Raw genomic sequence first — 23749 nt, forward strand, 5'->3', positions numbered from 1 at the left:
ATGAAAATTTTTAAAGGGAAACTGGTTTAGAAAAATCTGTTTGGGGGCACCCGGGCGGCTCAGTCAGTTAAGTGTCTGCCTTTGGCTCAGGTCAGGATCTTAGCCCACATTGGGCTCCCTGCTCAGTGGGGAGTCTGCCCCTCCCCCGCTCATTCTCTGTCTCTGTCTCTCTCTCTCTCTCAAATAAATAAATAAAATCTTTAAAAGAAAGAAAAGAAAAATCTGGTGGGTCCAGATTTTAAGAGGCCTTAAATGTCAGACTAAAAAATTTGTTGTTTATTCTGCAAACATCAAGATTCCATTTGTGTTTCTATATCAGGGCCATGATTAAAAAAGCAAGGTGAATGCTTTCACAGCATTTACCATATGCCAAGTTCTATTCTCAGTTTATTTAATATTAATATACTCATTTAATTATTGACTCTTTTCTTACAGCTTGGGAAACTGAGGCACAGAATGGTTAAATATTTTACGCAAAGGCACAGAGTGTAGGGGCTGAGGTTCTGTCCTAGGTCATCTGGCTTGCTGATTGGTGCCAGTACTCACTCTGAGAGCACGTTCAATAAAACATTATAGCATGACTAAAACCTTGGGATTAACTGGAAAGAGTAGAGGCAGGGAGACCAGTTAAAGGACTATTGTGTTAATTGAGGCTCAAGGCAGTTTGGAAGTGAAGATATTTCAAAGAATTGGATGATTTACTGATATGTGGACAGGTGGGTGATAAAATATGGTAGAAAGAGGAATCAAGGATAATACCAAAGTTTCCTGTCTAATCGTTAGGGAAAGGATGAGGCCATTTGAAAAACAGATATGAGAAGTGAAGGAGGGCATTTTTGGAGCAGTACATTCAGTATTCCATATGCCGGAAGAAATGTCCCATAAGCATGGCAGTAGAACTGAAGAGGTGAGAAATGATGAGAGTTTTGAAGTGAGCAAAGGGATAGAAACCAGAATAGAGAATATAGTCATAATTTCAGAGAACTCCAATAACTCCTCTCCAACAGCAATTAACAAAGTGTGGTCCATCTATATTAGCAGATGCCATATACCAAAAGGGTGAAACAACTCTGCTCTCAGGAACACACGGTGGAAAAGTTCAGGAAACACTTAGCATAATGATATTCCTAGGCTGATGCTGCATACATTTACCTTTACAGTCCAATTCATCAGAATTGTCCCCACAGTCATTTTCACCATCACATAACTTGCTATGAGGAATGCAACGACGATTGTAGCAGGGCTTGAAACCTCTTCGACAGCTTCTGTTTTCTTATAAAGAAAAGCAGAAACATAATTGGAGGTCTTATAGAGATATTTTTACAAAAAAGAAAATCACAGATGAGTTCTCATTTCATAATGATTGGATCATCATGGATCTATAAAAAAAGCACTGTGCAGAATCAAAGTTCTGGATTAGAAAATTCATGCATTATCAACTAATTCATTCATTAAAGACCTTTTTGACTGAGTGCTTTAACTTCAGTGATTCATACTTGGAGATGTCTTCAAATTATACCCACATTATTGTTTCTGATATTTCCATCAGCATAGAAATAAACATATATTCAACTCTCGAGAAATAGGTCTGTACCTCAAAAGTCATAAGACACTCTCAACACCTATCTCCTTTGCATTTCATAAGGCTTTTATAACAAGAAAAAAAAAGTGGCAAAATATGTATTCCTGAATCAGTGAATCAGAGGGTTACCTAAATATCCATAAATTTCTCTTAAAAATCATCTAAAAATGTCTACCAGAATTTCCTAAGGAGAAGAATAATTGCCTCCTGAATTCTATTTACCTTAAAGAGAGTCTCCTGACATTTTCTGATTTCGGGCATAAGGTACCACTTAGAATAATAATAACTGCCATTTACCGAACACTAATTTTGTGCCTCTCTCTATATGGAGCAAATGTAAACATACATTTGTTTATTTAGTGCTCTAAACCAACATTCAAACTAGGTTTGTTTTGTACTGAGGAACTAAAATATGGAGAAGTACCCTTGCTCATACTAGTCATACACCAGTAGGTTTAGGAACAAAGATTTAACCTCAGGTGTGATAACAAAGCCTCGAATCTACACCTAGGGTTGTCAAACTAGAGCCCACAGGCCAAATGCAGCCTGGGAGCCTGTTTTTATATAGCTCTGACACTAAGAATGGTTTTTATATTTGAAAATAATTGTAAAACAAATTTTTTAAATAAAGATATTTCACAAAGAGCATTTCTGGTCCACAAAACCTAAAATACTTAACTAGCTAACCTTTTGCAGATAAAGGTCACCAACCCCTGCTCATGTGAATATTATCTTGCTTCTCAGAAGGTAAAAATAATGTGAAATATATTCTCAAGACAATTCATAATAAATGCAAATTTTCAAGTTAATTATTATTACATTTTTATATCCTTTAATATTTTCATAGTGCATTGGGTATAGCCATTCATTCCAATGAATATGCCATTTGAGGTAAATTCACTAAAATTTTAGTTAGAGATCAGTCATGGGCAAATTACATCTGACTATCCTTTTAACTGAAAGCGTGTGATCCTGTAACATAAATGAATAAGAGAACTGCCTGCGAATTTCCCAAACTTTACCTTTCTCTTACTTTAACCATTCTTTGATTATTTAGGTATAATTATTATCTAACAGAACAAAGGAGAAAAGTAGAAACCAAATATAGCAATTCCACGTACAGATTCCTGATTTTTACAGAGCACACAATACCAATACTCTAATATTAGAATGCAAAAATAAATCATACCAATTTAGAAATAATCTGGAACAATTCTACAATAACCATTAATGGTTACACGTATACAACGTTCCAGGAAAAATATTGTTGTGAAGGCAAATATCAGTTGCTTACTGGACTCAAAAAGCCAATCTCTACTCCCATCAGAGAGTGAAAGGTTGCTATCACTTAGAGTCACCCACAGAGGAACAGCTGGAGGAATTGCATGTTTGATGAGGAGGATGGCTAATGCCATCAGCCTTTGCACCCGAAGACACTCAACCTGGGCTAATCCTGGAGGCAAGAATAAGGACAACACTTGATATCAGCTTAACAACATGCTATTATTGACTGACAGTAACCTTTGTTGCAGGGTAAGCTTATAATACCCACCAATAACTAATATTTCTGCCTTACGTTTTTAGGAATGTAAGCCTAAAACCTATCGCTACATGATGAGTAACTAGACAGCTTAAAAGAAAGGCCCCTTTTGTATTTAAACTTGCGCTTTGTAGGTGGGAAGCCATGAGGAAATTCTTCACTGAATATGGTGGGTCCCAAATAGGACATAAGGAATCCCTTTTGAACAAGAACACAAAGCCAAAATCAATTACCTTAGACCTACATGTTAATGAGAGACATTAAGGAAATCATATTTGTAAACTAAATGGAGGCAATCAAATCAAAAACTATGAAAATAATTTACAAACTTCTCTCTGAAGTGAGGACATACATCTCATATGAGACACTTACCACAGTAGAGCAGTTTTTCATCCGACTTATCCTTGCAGTGAGGCGCGCCATCACAGGTGAGCTGATAGTCAATACACTCTCCGTTTCCACACTCAAACTCTGAATACATGTTGCAAGATGAATTTTTAGCTGAAAGGGAAAAAAAGTCAGTGTTTTGACTCAATAACAAACATTTCTGATACCATGACAATTGTTCCCCTTAATCTTCACTATAAAACTAAACTAAAATTTATCAAAATATAAAATCAAATAAATGAAGGGCAATGGTTTATGGCATTTCTTTATAAAACAATTAAAAGGAACACCTTTTTGTTTGCTGTTTTTACATTTCTTTTCTAAAATTTTGGGAGTTGCCTCACTTCATTTTTCTTTTATACCTATTTGTGTATTTTTCTAATTATTTTGTGACTATATGTGTGGAAAGAAAAGTGGGCTTAAATTTGGGTGACTATACTTATGCATCTTGCTTAGCAGTCTACCTTAAAAATAAATAGTAAAAATGAGCCAGTTAAAGGAACTCTGTGCATATTGAGAGAGGTTTTGTGTGTGTGTGTTCCCTAATTGGAAACTATAATATATTCTTCAGTACATTGAAATTTTCCAGTATATAGAGTTCTTATTTTTATTTCTTTATTTTTGTTTGAGGAGAGTTGACGCTCAATATTACATTAGTTTCAGGTGTGGAGTTCCCATTTTTTTTTAAAGATTTTATTTATTTATTTGACAGAGATAGAGACAGCCAGCTAGAGAGGGAACACAAGCAAGGGGAGTGGGAGAGGAAGAAGCAGGCTCATAGCAGAGGAGCCTGATGTGGGGCTGGATCCCAGAACGCCGGGATCACGCCCTGAGCCGAAGGCAGACGCCCAACGACTGAGCCACCCAGGCGCCCTGAGGAGTTCCCATTTTTAATGCTTGACTTGATTCACCTCATCTAAATCTGGCTCCAACTAATCTTCCTCCCCAGCTACCTTTTTAAGAAGTCTCTGTAGCGGCTTTCACCATTCAGAAGTACTGGAATTGCTGCAAGTGCCCTCATCGGCCTCATGTTCTATCCATGATGAGAGGCACTGGGGGCAGCACAGGGCCAGCCACTACTCCCCGAGACGCACAAGAAACTATGGGTTGAACTGGTGGACTCTGATCAACTGAAAAGCATGTGCACCAGAAGCTGCTGGGCTCCAAATGACCAGGGCCATAATGTCCCAACTTCTAAATCTCAAGATTTTCTAAGAAATTAAAAGTCTGGGTTTTTATGTAACTTGCTGAATCTGTGAGCCCAGACCAATAGCAGTAAATACAAACAAACAACAAACACACACACAAACAAAAAAACATCTTTCTATAGCTAGGTTTCATCCCTGGAATGCTAGTATGACCCCTGTTTTAGAAAGATCTCTCCTGGGGAAAATGGACCTATTTTTATTCTTAAGTAATAAATTCACCAGCAAACATTTGGAATCTAATTTTGTGGTTGCATTATGTGTTGTTTGCTTCCTTGTACTCACTCCATTGCTTGTCGAATAACTGTACAGTGAAATCCAGTCATGCTAATTATTTTGGAGATAATTGGAGTTCATTTATCTCTACTAATGCAGAAAACATAGCTTAATTTTATAATTTACTATCAATTTCTTTCCAAAGCTGTATTTTAGAAATATTCAATTACACAGCTACTAATACTATTTGAAGTTTCCAGTGTTTTATTTTTTATTATTCCTAGAATTTATCTCATTTTTACAGATTATCTATTTATCTACTTATGACTTCTAACTGAACTCTTTTTTTTTTGTTCTTTTTTTTTTTTTCACTTTCCAAAAAAGTTTTTTTTTTTTTTTTTTCTTGGTGAAGACTAAATTTGACTGTTCAGGTAGAAAATCATTTTAGAGAAAGTAACAAAGAATTTAAAAGTCTAAAAATATCATTCACTTCAAAGAAACAACTGTTAAGAAGGGTACTGGCATTACTGCACATTTGAGCATGAACTGAACAAAATTCACTTACTGAGAGGCTATAGACTTTCCCAACTTATTCTGCCTACTTTCAACACATCTTAACTTCTCACTTCTAATGAAAAGTAACTGTTATGATTGAAAATGCAAATTTTGCTTTTATAATCATTATGCCTCTGAGGGAAAAATATTCACAACAAAAATGTTTTTATTATGTAAAATCAAACCTTATATAAGCACAATTCTTGCTTAGGTATGTTCATTTGAAATAGCATTGAGTGTTTTATGCTTCTTTGCAGACACAAAAATGTGGTTCAGCAGTCCTCTAATTCTCTTACAAGGTAATTACTTCAATTATATTTGTTATTCTTATTTCTGTCGTGGATGTTGATAAGATTAGGAACGTTGTGTAAAATGGAATTGCCTAATCTTTCTGTCAGGAGTTATGACAACACATGGTTTTCCCTCCCTTGTCCTGAGGGAGGTGTTAGTAAATGGCCTTTCACCCCTTCAACACTGCCATTAACATTCATGAACTGCTCTGGGTGAACTAATTCAGATGTGGACATAGATATGTCAGAAACATCCTCATTTCCCAAAGATTCATTTGACAAGAAGTTACTCTCCAATCTCTCTGCTGGACCACAGGATTTCAATATGAATGCACCATGGATACAGGATGCTTCTATAAAGGTCTGTCAGCTCTGAGGAATCCAATATCACTCTACAGATGCATGTGAATACAACTATGGTTGTTTAAAAGATAGTTTTCTTTCTGATTCATTCCTTCTCATCAATAGAGAGAAGCAGGTGGCTTAGTAGGGACAGATGTATCTAATCTATTTTGGAGCAAGGACAGGCATCCACTGTATACAAATAAGCCTTGCTGTTTTGACTAAAGGCATTGCTTTTCTACTGGCCTGCAATGACCTGTGAAAAAACATGAGTGATTCTAATGCATGGCTAACACTCCAGACTTACAGATGGCATCAGATCCAGACCATTACAGCTGAAACCACAGAGCAAACTGAAAGAGAGAGTTTAAGCAATTGCCTGAGCAATTCAAGGAAGTGTTAGGTTACTAAGAAATATGGGAATTTGTGGCCCAAATTATTAAAATTGGCTGTCTTCATTTAAAGTTCACTGGCCAAACGCATCATTCCCTTGTTTGCTTTGGCACAGTCTTAAAAGTCTTTTACTTCTTTTCACTAAGAGGTGCCCTTTAGGTTGTGGTACCAATTTGCAAAGTGAAAAGATATGTGTATATTCTTGTCTTAGGTGCAATGGTTTTCAAAGTAAACGATGTTAAAGTGCTTGTAATTAAAGTACACAACAGATAAAAGAGAAGATCCTCCTGGTAAATAAAGACCAAAAGAAGACTGAGGATAAAAATGAAATATACTTACACCATCTGATACTTATTTTTATAATGTACACATATCCAGCTCTGTTGATTTTCTAAAATGAAGATATAACATGAAGATACAGAGAAGAGAAAAAAAAAAAGCAAAACAATTGCCACATCCTGAGAGTGAGTTCACCAGTTTCCAACAAGATGTTTGTCTCTTATCTTCCTTATATACAAATAGTCTTTTTTTTTTTTTTTAAGATTTTATTTATTTATTTGACAGAGATAGAGACAACCAGCGAGAGAGGGAACACAAGCAGGGGGAGTGGGAGAGGAAGAAGCAGGCTCATAGCGGAGGAGCCTGATGTGGGGCTCGATCCCAGAACGCCGGGATCACGCCCTGAGCTGAAGGCAGACGCTTAACCGCTGTGCCACCCAGGCGCCCCTATATACAAATAGTCTTAAAGAAAAATTAACATTCTTTATGTTGCTGGCTAATTTCTCATGGCAATATTGGAACACTTGAACCCTTATTTATTTTGAAAACAGTTTGAAAACTTAGCTGCTAATAAGTGTATACTGTAATGGTACTAATTAAAGATTGGGAGGTATAAACATCATGCAAGGCTGCAATGTTACATTCTTAATTAACCGTTTGGAAATGATTACAGATAAGCTGCATAAGCCATTCTCTCTCATTTACATACTGTGATGGACTGAGTGGTTTTACTACAAGGCTACTGATCTACTGCCTATGTACCGGTTTATTTCAGCTTTAATTAATTTTGCTATTGACTTAATTCTCAAAGTTGTAACCACAACTTTTCAGATGATTTGCAGGTATCTTTAACTAATCCAACACCTTCCAGCCCACAATAGGGGGTACATCATTTGTCACTGTTCTGGTTATCATTATCTATCATATAGTGTTACAACCAAGTAGAATGGTGATCGAGTTCTTTTTAGACAAGAGAGATATGCCAACTGGGCCCCTAAGATTGGAGGAGAATACAACTTCATGAACACTAAAACAATTTTAATGTCCATGTGTGCCTTTTGAGTCATCGTGTCATATGTCATATTTCATATTTCAATTGTCTTTACTTACTCACACATCTGTTGTCATCTAGCAATATTCGATCCCCCCTGCAGGAACAATTCACTCTCCCATTAGGAGTTAAAAGGCACAGGTCATGGCAACCTCCATTTAATAATGAACATGGAGAAAGTTCACCTGCAATGAAGAGGCTTTATTGGTAACATTTTATATTGAATTTCTATTTATGTTAGATAGAGATTAAGAGCAAACTGTTAGGCTGTCCCCATCTCACAAAGATATAAGCAAGGAAGATTCAGGACTTTTGAAAATCCAAACATCACAACAGCTATAAGAACATTAGAAAAACATGTAACATGCAAGTCACTACAACTTCGAGAACATTTGTCAAGGATGCCATGGCACTGAATGAACTAGTACCACTTAAAAACATACTGACACTTCAGGCTGCAATTTTTGTAGGTAGTCCAGTGATTAAAGAACTTTTAAGCCCAGATGTAAAGCGTATTTATCAAGAAGTATTATTTTCATGGAAACAACCTGATTTGACTATTCAAAGATTGAGAGTGAGAGAGAATAAATTTCCAGAAACAAGTGATTGAAAAGAAATTGTTCTTCTGATGATAAATTAGGAACTACAGAAGTTACCTTGAGCATTTCAGATAATTTTAATATATTGAATAGTCAAATCCTGAACACTAGCTCCAGGAACTGTAAGAAAATAAAATCTAACTAAGTACTACTAGAAAACATAATTTTTTGAGAGATTATGTAATTAAGAAATACGTTTAGTTTTTAGTGTAACTTACAGCTATTGGTGTCATTGGCAACAGCTATGATTCCCATTGGTTGATGTGGAATATCAGAACGAAGAACTTTTGTATCTCCTCCTGTGTACTTGTTGGAACGCAGAATAGCTCTTCTTCCCCAGTCTGACCAGAAGATATAATTGTCATAAACAGCTAAACTGAGGAAAGTTCCTGGCCCAGATTTGACAATCACCTGAAATAAATTTGAGTATATGCATTAAATGAATAGATAGACATTCCTATACCCGCAACTATTTTTGCTCCAAAAAATTTTTAAAAATTAGTTGGATTTAATCAATAAAAATCATCAGAAAAAAATGCATTTTAGTAAATGTATTATCATAAAATTCTTAATAGCTTATTTTAAATGTTTCAATCATTCTTAGTGCTTACAATGTATTTATTTAACATTTTAAGTGTATTTCCATTAACTAATCATTCAGTTCATATAAGCAACTGCATTTTTTCAGTATTACAAAACAAAATCACCACGTCAAAAATACGAGATTATGATTACTAATAAACATTTATCTTCATTAAAAATCATCAGACATCCAGTGAACACCCATCAAGCTCTCAAAACTATAAAAGGAATATAAAGAACTATAAGACACAGGTTTTTCCTTCAGGAAGTTTTCACCATGAATGGTTGAACCAGATATACACGTATTGGCAATAAAAGTTTAAAAGTAAAGACAAACCTGCTACTTAGACCAAAAGAAAGGGCTAGATTTACCTTCTCAACGAAACAACTAAGAAACTGAATAAAATATCTAAAACAAGGCTTTTCAGCACATGGGACATCAGGTAACAAAGGACAAGGATTCCTAATTAATTTAGGAAGTAAACTGAGTGAGTCTCCTGATGGCCACGGCTAACAGCCTGAGAGAGATTCAGGTAGCAGCATAGCACAAAAGAACCTGACAGAATGGAAACAACTCCCTGAGTGGGACAGGGCCGCGAACTAAAGGATGACAATGGGGTTAGATCTCGCAGGGCAGAGTGTCAGCTCACACAACCAGAAGAGAGAATGTGACATGAAAAATATAGAAAGAAAACAAATAATCTTACCACAGAGATATAATTATTCATCATTTTGAATTAAGAATATATATTTTCTCTCTACAACCCCCCCTCCCCCCCACCCAACTCCCAGGAAGAAGGCAGTCACTGAAAGCCAGAAAGAGGGCTGTCACCTGAACCTGATGATATTGGCACACTGATCTTGATTTCTCAGCCTCTAGAACTGCAAGAAATAAATGTCTATTGCTTAAGCCACCCAGTCAATGGTATTTTGTTATAGAAGCACGGGCTGATGAAGCCAACAGTTTCACTCCTTCCTCTTAGAGGATCCAAGCTTTAAGATTTATATCTACTTTACATTTCAATAAATATTTTTTAAAAAATCAAAATGATGAAGGAAAGATTGTTTGCTATGAGAGTGTAAAAATGATAGCTGCTCTAATGTGCTATCTGGGAAGATTTTCCTAAGAAAGGGAACGATGAATAATCAATAGGAGAGGAAAACAGAAAGAAGGAAGGGCTTCAAGCAGAGGGAGTACATGTTCAGAGGGGAACAGAAAATGTGGGGAAAATGAACAAAGGTTAAGTGAGCATGAGGGTCACTCAGACATCTAAGACGATCCCATGAAGAGCCTGGTGAGAAGGGCAAATATATAGGGCCTTCCTTCTTACAGACCAAGATTATGAATCTGAGTTTTGTTCTGAAGGTTATAGGAAATCACTCATGTTTTTAAAACACATTAATATCATTATTGGTTCGTAGTTTTAAAGATTATTCTGCCTCTGGTGTAGAGACTAGACTAGATAAAAACAAAAGAGCTGCAGAGAGACCAATTAAGATCAGCTGCATTTGTCCAAAAAAAAAAAAAGATAACACTTGATGTTTTAAGAAGGGTGAGGAAGAATGCAAATAGCAGAGCAGTATCTGCAAATGAAGGACTTCCTAATTCACTTTTTATCAAGACTCATGAGGCTTTTCCCTCGTTCATTAGTTCTTTTACCAATTTTCTTTTTCTTTCTTTCTTTCTTTCTTTCTTTCTTTCTTTCTTTCTTTCTTTCTTTCTTTCTTTGTAAACAGTAAAAGCTAACACTTCACAAATGCTTACAATGCACAGGATGTGTATGCATTACATGTATAAAACCTAATTTCAATCTTCACACTAACAGATAGAGACCATTTCATCTCACATTCACTGATGAGGATTGAAGCTTAACAAGGTTATACAATCAACCCAAGGTCACAGATTTATTAAGTGATTTCAGACCCAAAACAACTGAGATCTGATTTCAATTTTATATATAAAATTTGACTTAGGGGTGCCTGGGTAGCTCAGTCGGTTAAGCTTTTGCCTTTGGCCCCGGTCATGATCCCAGGGCAACTGAGATGGATCCCCACATAGGGCTTCCTGCTCAGTGGGGAGTCTGCTTCTCCCTTTCCCTCTGCCCCTTCCCCAGCTTGTGCTGTCTCTCGCTCACTTTCTCTCAAGTAAATAAAATCTTTTAAAAAAAATTTTCCTTAAAGAAAGTAGAGAAATTCTTTAATATTAGCATATATGCGCTGTCTTTATTATTTTATCTATGCTCCTTCAAGTTAGGAAGTATACTAATACTTTTGATTCCCTTTTCTATCCAGTATCATATTTTGCATGAACATAATACACATTTGATGAATCACTAAAAATTTTGAAAACAAAATTTTAATAGACATAAATAAAATTAGTTGGTTTTTAAATTGGTAACAAATAGCTAGGCTTTAGACAATGAAAGTTTTTCTATGTTGTTACCAAAAGTCTATTTGGTGTACAGCAACTTTTATGAATTTTGACACTGATTGAGTCTAGTAGTTTACTTCTCTACTTCTGCTGACACAGAGAAGAAGGAAAAAATCAACATTAAACTCAGTCTATAATTATGCATGTTGCTTTAATAGGGTACAATAGGTTCTACTAAGAATTGAGCTGACACCAGACATCTCATTTCACTGGTTAGAGTTCTATGTGGAACAGACACGTGAAATCCACTGAATTATACTTTCTCATCTCCATGTTAAAATATTTTTATCATAAGTTCACAAATACTGCACCTTGTAAGCCTAATCAGCATCTTTATTTACAGTGCAGAAGCTTTGTCATCATAAATTGCACTTTACCATATTATATGGTAATATACCATTATGGTATAATTTTGAGGCATTTTCACCTTGAACCTATAAATAGGCTCATGTTTCAAAATAATAATTCATGTTCATTCAGAAAATGCATTTCTTTTTTTTAATTTTTTTAATAATTTTTATTTTGTTATATTAGTCACCATACAGTACATCCCCAGTTTTTGATGCAATGTTCCATGATTCATTATTTGCGTATAACACCCAGTGCACCATGCAATATGTGCCCTCCTTAATACCCATCACCAGACTATCCCAATCCCCCAGCCCCCTCCCCTCTGAAGCCCTCAGTTTCTTGACACAGTCACTTAATCTCACATGTTTCCTCTAGATAGACAATTAAATTGGTGATGCCACATAGACTTGAAATTATGTGTCAGGAATTTAATCACTAATCATATGATTCCATCTTGAAACTTCCCTGGTGCCTTATTGAAAGCACTAGGACCAATGAGAGACTACAAAAATATTCAGTTTTATAAACCAGACAACCTATTTCCAACATCCAGACACTAAATGTTAAACCAAACAATTTAAAAGCCAAAAGAACAGGAAGCTTCCAAACACCCCAGTTGATTGCCTCACCTACAGGATCGTAAACGATCATCATGGGAAATGACAACTTGGCCCCTGCCACAGTCAGGCATGACAGTGTTACAGGTTGCAAAGAAACAACTGCCGTGCTTTCACTTTGGAGAGAATCGGTGATGTGGTCAATCAACAACTCAAAACTGAGAAATATCTAATTTAAGAATAGCTGGCTATATTTAACTTGCCTGAGTGAGTGTGAAGAATATAAGGTATCAAAATGTCATTAGTGTCCAAATAAATTTGAAAAGAACAACACTCAGAGCAACCATCTAAAAGACTGCCTAATGTGTTACCAGCCTCCGTTAAAGAGGCAAACCCGTCATAGAGGTAGATTAGAGAATGAATTACTTTGATTTTATACTCTTTCTTTCTGATCTCTCTGTTGACCATACTCAATCAGATGCCAAAGGACAAGTCAGGTGACCACAAGAAAGCCTGCTGGGGCAGAGAACAGGTGGAAGAAGGTGGGGGAAAGATCTTGAGGATATGCCTGAGAGAAGTAGTAGAAAGGAACCCTATTCTGAGGTTCATTATTTTTCCCCAAATAAGCTATTTGCCTTCTTGGAACTCAGTCCCCTAATCTATAAAATGGGATACTAAAAAGCAATGACTCAGCTTTTTAGGGAAGATATTCCCTAGGGTCACACAAAGGACTAAAAAGAAGAATAAACTGTGATATCCCAAAGTGTTATAGCCACTCCCAACTGGAATTTGAGCGTTTCTAATGTTTTGATTATTATGCCTTCATATATGATCGCAGTAATAAAGTTATAGTTCGTCCAAATTTCTAATTAAGATATATTAGACAGTTTGAGAATCAAAAGCTGATAGTATTAATAAAGAGTAAACTTAAAAAAACCTGAATCTATTTTTCAGTAAGTCCTTTCTGCTTTGAATTCCTTCCCAAAATGTCCACACTGTGAGACCCATTCAGGAGTGACTTGACTTCCTTGAGAATCCTTTCTCTGCTGCCCAAAGCAAATAGCTCCTTCCTCTGCATAATCAGGCAGTTTCTACACACATTCATTATAACATTCAACAGAGAATATCATAAGAGCTTATATTTTATCCATCTCCCTGGCAAGACTGAAATATTTGAAACCAGCAATTTTATCTTTTCATTTTTGTAACTCAAGCGCTTAGAACATATTTAACATTAGATGATTATTTATCAAATCAGTTAATAAAAGAGTGATTAAAAAACATTTCTTCTTGTGTTTGGGTTTCTTTCTTTTGCTTCTTACTTCTTTAAAGGTCTATTTATCTGAACTTTGAACTCAGCTTTGTACTTTATTTGATTGTGTACCGAAAGATATAATCTTTTCTTTGTAAAACTGTGTTACCAAATTTGTGTTTTACTGAAACACTGTAGGCATAATCTTCTCAGGAACACATTCATGCCTTTGATAAATATTTCAGTGCTGTTACTGTCTAGATCATTGTCTAAATACAACTCTCCTGGCGTTTTAATATTTTACTAGAAGAAGTGAAGGGCTAGTCAAAGAAGTATATATTAAATAAAAACTCATATGTCAAAGCTATACTGAAATGCCAGTCTTAATTTTTCAAATTGGGATTTTTTGAATATCTGACAAAAATCAAATATTATTTTAGATGTTACACTGTAAGAAGTAAAAAAAAAAAAATATCCTGCGCAAAAGGATGATTATTTGTAAGCATGAAGATGTGTTTTCCAGTGTGTGTATGTATGCATAAAACTGTACAGGTGAAGGGTAGAAACAAATTAATTCAACACTACATTTGTAAAGAAAGTATGGCCTAGGATTATCAGCCTGGGCTCTGAAGTCAGAATGTTTGGGACTGTTTTTGAACTTTTTCTTATTCTGCTACCTAAATTGTAATTTCACTTCTCCGGACCTTTCTTTCTTCTTCTTTAACAAAAACAGAATTAATTTGTATCAAAAAATTTTAGAAACTGTTAAATAATATTCATACAACACTTAGCATGGTTACATAGTAAGCTTTTCATAAATGTTTGGTATAATTATTTTTGCATGATGTGGTAGCAATGAAATAAGCTTGTAAAGGTACTATTTTAAAATACTCCGAGTCTTATTTCTATTTTCAAAAGTGTTACAAATGATAAAGAATCAACTTAAAAAATAAACTTTTACAAGAGATTTCCATTTGTAAAGAATGCTTTTTCAACTTCTGAGACCATTACATCACCAACCTGTGCTTAGAGGTAAAATTAATGTCTGCTTTGGTAAGATCCTTGAGTTCCATTTATTTTTTTGGTCAGACGTCAACTGGAAATTTCTACTAAGAGTCACAAAGGTTATGATGCCAATTTATTAACTTCGAGGGAAAATTAAAAAGCAGTGATTTTAATTAAGCAAGTCATATTACATTGAAGCTGACTGTCCTGAAACTCCTATCACCTTGAGTGTCAGAACTGTAACTGATTTCCAATTTTGGAAATCAAAGATTTTTGTTTGTTGTACATGTGAGAGGGGTTATATATCTTTGGAACATACTGTTCTAAACATTCTAAACATTTGCTGTTCTAAACATTCTAAACATTTGCTAGCCAAAACAAAACAAAATAAAACAACAACAACAAAATAACCTTCATTTGAGTTGCGGAAAGGGAGGTGGGTGGGGGGATGAGGTAACTGTGTGATGGGCATTAAGGAGGGCACGTGATGTGATGAGTACTGGATGTTACACTGAACTGATGAATCATTGAATATTATATCAAAAACCAATGGTGTACTATGCCTTGGTTAACTGAATTTAAATTAAAAAAATGAAGATCTAAAAAAATAACACCCATTTGATTTGTTAAATGTCACTTCGAGAAAGTGATGAAAGATTTGTGATTGAAGATTATATCCAAAATGTTTACTTAAGCATTTTTATTTATTTATATTATTATTTATAATATATAAAATTATAATATATGATATTATTATTTTACTGATACATTATATCTATTACATTTTATACATGTGGCCACAGGCTACTCCAAGGTCACTTCAATAAATGTGAAAATATTTATAAAAAAATGTAATGGTAGCAAGGTGAGTTAATAAAACTCTATTTGAATTTTCATAAATATGTGGTAATATCATCTTAAAATTCTTCTTTATTAATCAAGTTAAATGCATAACTGTTGAAAAAAATTAAAACTCAATGAAAACTACTGCAGGATCAGGCTGCATTGAGTACATATACTTTCATATACACATCTTCCTTACTACACATACAGTTTTCTTTTCAATCAACTTAGCTGAAGCATAATTTACATACAAAATGCATTGAACTTATTTTTAACAATTGCAATAATCATGCACACATTCCTTTCCACCTCCAATTCCCAACCTCACATCCTTTTCCTCAGAAGTGAACACTGTCATCAGTTTCTTGAGTGATAATATATTCTTATAAAATGCTGCTTATTTTTAGAATTGCAAAAAATCTTACACAGTTAAATGTCATTGCCTATAATCTTTAAAATAAAGAAACACACTGTAGAAATGTGTCTCAATTTAAAATTCATTTAATTCGATAGAAGTCTATTAGATGAAGCAGAAACTCAAAAAATTAACAGTAACACAAAAAAATGTAAGTAAAATGTAACAACTTTTTACATTCAGATGTAAGTCTATCTATACATCTAATCTTCTTTAAGATTCTTCAGTCCTTGAAATGATTTATGATGTCTTATATGATTTGACCCCTGCTACCTTCCTGGAATTATCACCTACTATTCTGCACTCTATTTGCACTCTATTCTGGCCACAATGCTCTCCTGATTGTGTCTCAAATATATGAAGCACACATAAAGTCTTTACACAGGTTGTTCTCTATGCCTGAGAGAGACCCTTCCCCAAAATACCCACTTGGCCAACCAGCTCACCCCCTTTCAAGAATTAGCTCAAAAACACTTTTTCAATGAAGGAGATTTATCTTGATTTCCCTACTACAACCTGCTTCCCTTTATTATGTCACACTCAATTTCTTTTTCCAGCTCTACTATGTATGTTATAAAATTAATGAACTACAAAAATATTGGGCTAGTGAAAAAAGCTAGTCACAAAGGACCATATATATTGCATGATTCTATTTATATGAAATGTCCAGAATACACAAATCCAGAGAGACAATAAATGGATTTATGGTTGACAAAGGACGGGAGGAGGGACAATCAAGGATTGATGGCTGAGGGTGCAAGGTTTCTCTGTAGTGTGATGAAATGTTCTAAAATTGTGATAATAGTTGCACAACTCTGCGAATATCTTATAAGCATATTATTTTATGTTTAATTTAAATGGGTGAACTGTATGCTATGAAATCGTGTTTTGGTCAATCTGTTTAAAAAAGAAAAAGAGGAAGGAAGAGGAAGAAGTGGTGGAGATGTGATTTGATTCCAGGCTCCAGGAACAATGCCCCTAACTGTGACAGCATAAGGGTAACTGAAAAAAAAAAAAAAAAAAAGCAAAATATAATATCTGCTCTTAAAACATAAATATGTAGGCTACATTACCAAAATAATACATTTTATTTTTTATAAAAATATACAAAAACACATATAGTAGATATATATATATACATATATATATGTATATATGTATATATATGTATATATACAATATATATATATATGTATATATGTATATATATGTATATATACAATTATATCTACAATGTCCAGGTAATACAAGGACAATTGAAGATGTTAAACAATGCCATAGCATGGAATATGAAAATCTAGACTTTGAAACTCGACGAGCCATATTACCCGGTTTTTACAGCAGGAAATTGCACATAACAAATTCCAAATAACAATATTAAAGAGACATAATAAGTTAAAAAAATAGTATGTATCAGTGATTTACAATATATGGAATATATGGAATTTATCTGGATCCCAATTCAGACTGAGATGCAGATGAAAGGCTCATATATGTAGAATATCCTAAGGAATCCACAAAAAATTTACCAGAACTGATAGGTGAGCTGAGTAAGTTCAGAGAATAGAAAGAAAAATTTATTTGTATATACTAGCAAAAAAAGTTGGAAATTAAAATTAAATTAAATTGAAATTGTAATAACAACACTAAATATTACATACTCTGGGGCAGGAAAAGTATGAGTGTGGAATATATTGAGAGGGCAGAAAATAAGGACTTGTTAGAAAAATGATGGGGCATGTCAAGAGAATGCAGGATTCCACTTGCAAAGCTTCTCAATGGCCATATATGGGAAAATTTGAGTAACAAAAAATAATAGTAACATATTATAATGCATAGAATAAAAAATTTCTATGATTCCATACTGACATAAATAATTGAAAAAATAAAAGATAAATAAATAAATGGAAGGATGGCAAGGTAAAGTTCTTCCTTATGGGAGATTTCCAATTAAAAAGTGTAGAAAGACCGGTGATGGGTAGTAAGGAGGGCACGTATTGCATGGTGCACTGGGTGTTATACACAACTAATGAATCATCGAGCCTTACATCGGAAACCGGGGATGTACTGTATGGTGACTAACATAATATAATAAAAAAATCATTAAAAATAAATAAATAAATAAATAAATAAATAAATAAATAAATAAATAAATCAGTGGTTTTAAAATTAAAAAAAAGTGTAGAAAGAACTGATTGAAATCAAAAACTAACACTTGACATTGACTACAGTAATTGTTACAGTCAGGAATCATGGACAAATGCTAAAATCCAAAAAGTCTTTTCCCAAGAATATTTATTAATTTTGTAGGGACAAAAAGAGTACCTTTACAGTGGAATCAGATGTTACTTTAACCAAGTGATTAAACTTAACATCACTTCCAATGAGACATACCCTTGTTCTGTGTCTTTTGATGTGATACTCTAAGAAGGGCACTATATTACTATAGTAGTTTCTCTCCCAAAACTTTTAACCAGAATTAAATCATGAGAAAATATCAAATAAACCAAATTGAGGGACATTCTAAAACAATAAGCCAGTACTCTTCAGAAGTATCAAGACAAAATTAGAAAAAGATTGGGCAATGTCTTAGATTATAGGCAAATAAGGAAACAGGAAAATTAATTGCAATGTGTAATCCAGGACTGGAACTTGGTCCAGAAAAATAGACTTCATTGGTACAACTGAAATTTGAGAAAGATCTATAGATCAATTAATAGTTTAATATCAACTATAACTGCATAATTGTTATAATTGAATTATGAGGGAAGGGCATACAATACATACTATTTTTTTTTACTTATTATGTCTCAAATTATTTCAAAATTAAAGAGCTAAAATAAAACTACATAAGTATAAAATATTTAAAAAAAACATTTAACAAAATGTGCACAAGATATGCATACCGAAAACTGACAAATATTAATGAGAAAATTAAAGAAGACATAAGACAAAATATACCATATTTATCAATCACAAGATTCATTACTACTAAAATATCAATTTTGCCCATAATTTATCTGTATATACAGTGAAATCTCAAATTTCAGCAAAATTTTTGTTGAAATTCTCAAACTGATTGTAAAATTTGCAAAAAGATAAAAAAAAAATCCAGAAAAGCCTATTCGTTATACTTATTTAATTTTTCACAAAGGTACAGAGATAATTCCATGAGGAAAAGGTGGTCTTTTCAACAAATGGAGTTGGAACAACTGGAGATATATATATATATATACACACATGTGTGTGAGTTGTGGATATACAGAAAGGACAGAAGGACAAAGGGACAGAGGGAAAGAGGAAGGGAGAAAGGAGGACCTCCAGGCCCAGATGGTTTCAATAGTGACTTCTCTCATATAGTCAGGAAAGAAATAAGACCTGCACAAACTTTTTTCAGAAAATAAAGAAGGAAACGCTTTCCAACTCATTCCATGAGACTAGAATAGCCCTAACATCTAAATCTAACAAAGACATTACAAGGAAAGAAAATTGCAGACCAATATTTGTTACGACTATCCATACAAATATTTTAAGCAAAAATAATAATTCAGATATAACCTCATATGGAAACAATATCACATGATGATCAAGTATAGTTTATCTCAGGATTGCATGATTATTTTAATATTCAAAAAGCAATTAATATGTAATTCACTATATTAATGAAATAAAGCAGAAAAAATATGTTATGTCAATAGATGTAGAAAAAGCATTTGATGAAAATAAAAACCCATTCTTGATAAAACAATCAACAAATTAGAAATATAAGGAAATTTCCTCAAATTGATAAAGGATATCAATTAATACCCTAAAGCTAACGTATTACTTATTGGTGAAAGCCTGAATTGTTTCCCCCTAAAATTATAAAACTTCTGGAAGGAAATAAAATAAAATCTTTTTTTTCTTGAGGTAGGCAAAAATTTCTTGGATAAATGCAAATAGCATGAACCATAAAATAAATAATCTATACATTCAAATTCATCAATATTAAAACGTTTTTTCCCTTCATATACATTACTACAAAAATAAAATAAATGGATAAAAAGCAAGCCACAGAATAGGAGAAAATATGCATATCATATTTATCAGGCAAAGTACTTAATCAAAATAAATAAAAACCCTAGGACTCAATAATAAAAACGCTAAAATTTTTTTAAAAATTAAGTAAATAAATAAAGATCAACAAGAGATGTTAGTAGCTATTTCACAAATTAAATAGAAGTGGTCAGTAGCCACATGAAAAGCTGCTCAACATGATTAACATAAGAAAATGCAAATTAAAGCCACAATGATATATTAATATATACTCCAGAGTGGGTGACAATGTGAAGTAACTGGAACTCTCATATGCTGTTGGTGGTACAGTTGAATAGTATAATCACTTTGGAAAACTCTTTAACAGGTTTTTTTTTTTTTTTTTAAATTAAACATGCACCAATCATATCCCCCAGCCAACAGAAGCATATGAGGAAACGTTATGGAGTGATAGAAATGTACTATATCTTGATTGTGGTAGTCATTATACATTCTTACACACTTTTCAAATGTCACCAAATTGTATACTTAAATTCAGTGAATTTATCTTATATAAATATAATTCAGACTGAATTGAGTTTTTAAAAAGACAAATGCAAACATTTCGACTGGATAATTTGATGAATTAAGGGAGCACTATTTTTTAAGATACAATAAAAGTATTTTGATTATGAAAAGTAAATACAAAAAATAATTTATCATTTACAGTTACACACTAAAATGCTTACAGATACAATGTTTAAATGTTTAAGAGAAGTTTCAAAATCATCCACAGACTAGAAGTGTGAGGGGGTATTTAAGAAACAAATTTTCCATATATGAAGAATTACTGAAGTTGGGTGACTGGTACATGGGGTACATTATGCTATCGTCTCTACTTTTGTAGCCTTTTGAGACTTCTTATTAAGAAGTAAAATAAATAAAAGTTAAATGTAAGAGAAGAAACTTAAATTAGTTATCCTTATTATAATGACCCCATGATATAAGAAGGTATATATTTTTAACATCAGGAAATAAAGTTCAAAGTGCACCAGGTAAGTTGTAGAACCAAGTTTAAAAAACAAAATTTCCTGTATCCAATCCATGACTCCTGACAAATGTTCTATTACCACACACACACACACACACACACACACACACACACACACAGCTAGAGAGCTAAAGACAACAGATTTGACTAATAAAGACTCCAAAGATTCTTAAGAGAATCAGTGGAGCAGTCTTTGAGACTGTTAATAGTAAAGGAGTCCATGAAATAAAACTTGATATTTTCTATTTTTTTCAGCTATTGCTTAAAAAGCTCAAGCTTTGTAAATACATTTTCCTTTTATCTGTCATAATCATTTTAAAAAATTGTTCACTGAATATTTTTGAAGGAAAAATGAATCTGAAAAGCAACACTATTCTGACAGTTCACAATTAGATAGCTCAACCTTGGGAAGTGGGTTAATGTCTTCTTAATGTTGCAACCACCTTCCTGTCTACCAGTGCCACTTTACTGATTTAAAATTACAGAACTGGGTGTTATTCAGAAAATGGAATGTTTTTATCAAAAAGATTTCCTGAGAAAATTGATTCATTATGCCAGCATTTTACAGTACTTTCAATTGTGTTTTAATATTAAGAATACTGCTTTCCTTGAATTATGTTCAAAACAAAATATTCAGAAGAGTTTAAAGCTATTGTAACTACTTGCCATAGCTGAATCCAGGGCAAATGACTTTTAAATGATGAAGTACATGCTTCATCCACAATTTATCAAAACACATAGAGTGAGAAAGATGAATGGATTGACTTGGACAACCAAAAGCCTATGGTCCATTTTCTTCTGATGCAATAACAACACTGATGATTCTTCATTACTCATAGGTATTTAAACCTTTTGAGGAAAGAGGGGTGGATAGGCTAGCCAATAGAGAGACAGCTGTTTTAGATGCTGTATCAATAAGTTGTCAGTAATATAGAGTTAACTCATTTTGTATTCATTGAAGAACAATTTTATTAAAAAAATAAGCAATTTTATTTTAGTTTATTTTAATTTCAGTTTTGTATTTAAGTTGTAGTTAGTTAACATATACTGTAATATTGGTTTCAGAAGAAATTTAGTGATTCATCACTTACATATGCCCAGTGCTCATCACAAGTGCCCTCCTTAGTCCCGATCACCCAGTTACCCCATCCACCACCCACCTTCTCTCCAGCAACCCTCAGTTTGTTCTGTACAGTTAAGATTTCCTTATGGTTTGCTTCTCTCTCTCTTTTTTGTTCCCCTTCCCCTATGTTCATCTGATTTGTTTCTGAATTCCACATATGAGTAAAGTCATATGGTATTTGTCTTTCTCTGACAGACTTCTTTTGATTAGCATAATACACTCTAGCTCCATCCACATCATTACAAATAACAAGATTCCATTATTTTGATAGCTGAGTAATATTCCATTATATATATATATATATATATATATATATATATATATATATATATTCCACTATGTGTGTGTGTGTGTGTATATATATATATATATATATATATATATATATATATTCCACTATGTGTGTGTATATATATATATATTCCTTTATGTGTATAATATTCCTACCTATATATATCCTCGCACACACACACTCTTATATATCACATCTATCGATCATCTATCTATCTATCTATCTATCTATCTATATCTACCTATCTAAGGAAGATGTGGTATATATCCATTTATCAGTCATGGACATGTGGGCTCTTTCCAAAATTTGGCTTTTGCTGATAATGGTGCTGTAAACATCAGAGTGCATGTCCCCCTTTGAATCAGTATTTTTGTATCTTTTGGATAAATACCTGGTAGTACAATTGCTGGGACCCAGGGTAATTCTATCTTTAACTTTTTGAGGAAACTCCATACCTATTTCCCAGAGTGGCAAAAAATAAGCAATTTTAAAGCATGATTGCATTTGGGTGATAGGAGCTTTGAGTAGATGAACACAGTTATCACATTACAACATGAACTCCTCTTATACCCACCAGTTCTTATGAATTAAGATTTTCTATTTCATCAATTTATAATGAGCCCTAACCATTCAGTTTTCCTCCAAACTTTCTTTGTAATCTGGGAGCAAATTAATAATCCTTTAGCTGTTTACTTCAGCAATAATATATTGTCTTCCACAGACATCACCCGAGACAGATAAGAGATGTTTTCTATTAGAATTTCATACTATTTTAATCAAATAAACTATATGAATGCTATTTCCAAATGTTATAACAAGAGGAATTTTCAACATACATTTATCAAGTTCATTCTCAATACGGTTGTGTATAACACTCAAAAAGCAAACATTGAAATATGAATACTCATGTATTCAGTAAAATAATTTGTATTCCATGCTAGGAGAAAAAAAAATCAGTGAATACTACTTGATATTCGCTACTAAGAAATCTTGCTGACCTCCAAAATACTTAACCTCTACAGCATAAAAATTGAGATCTTTTTATTCCACTCATCAATGTCTCTTCCTTACTTAAACATTATAATTTTTGAAGATGGAAACATAAATATATGCAGAATATCAAGTATTTCTTGCCATGTATATTCTTTAATTAAAAATAAGAACAAAGCAAATCAAACAGACTCTGAGACACCCCTCCCCTTTTAATTGTCTAAGATCAGAAGAAGTATTTAAAATAAAAGCTGGGTTGCAATGTAAGAGAGATCAAAATTTGAACTTTTCAGCCTAACTTAAAACCAGTCATAGAAAATGTTTCAGAAACATTGTTATCCTGAAAGACCTAGTCATATATTTTTAAAAGTGTATCCTTCAAGAAACATTAATGTAATTTAGCT

The 23749-nt window shown here is 33.4% G+C and overlaps 1 protein-coding gene across 1 annotated transcript in view; it reads right to left on the reverse strand.

The window, feature by feature from the left end:
* The window catches only part of LRP1B (LDL receptor related protein 1B), a 1450575-nt gene that overhangs the window by 267980 nt on the left and 1158846 nt on the right, over nucleotides 1-23749 (reverse strand). The window contains exons 44-47 of the mRNA XM_057306380.1: nucleotides 8658-8850; nucleotides 7900-8025; nucleotides 3495-3623; nucleotides 1153-1272 (exon numbers count right to left, since the gene is read on the reverse strand). Of these exons, the coding sequence (XP_057162363.1) occupies nucleotides 1153-1272; nucleotides 3495-3623; nucleotides 7900-8025; nucleotides 8658-8850 (568 nt within the window). The remainder of the gene's footprint in view (nucleotides 1-1152; nucleotides 1273-3494; nucleotides 3624-7899; nucleotides 8026-8657; nucleotides 8851-23749) is intronic.

Source organism: Ursus arctos, unplaced genomic scaffold (assembly GCF_023065955.2).
Source record: "Ursus arctos isolate Adak ecotype North America unplaced genomic scaffold, UrsArc2.0 scaffold_1, whole genome shotgun sequence".
Classification (NCBI taxonomy): Eukaryota; Metazoa; Chordata; class Mammalia; order Carnivora; family Ursidae; genus Ursus; species Ursus arctos.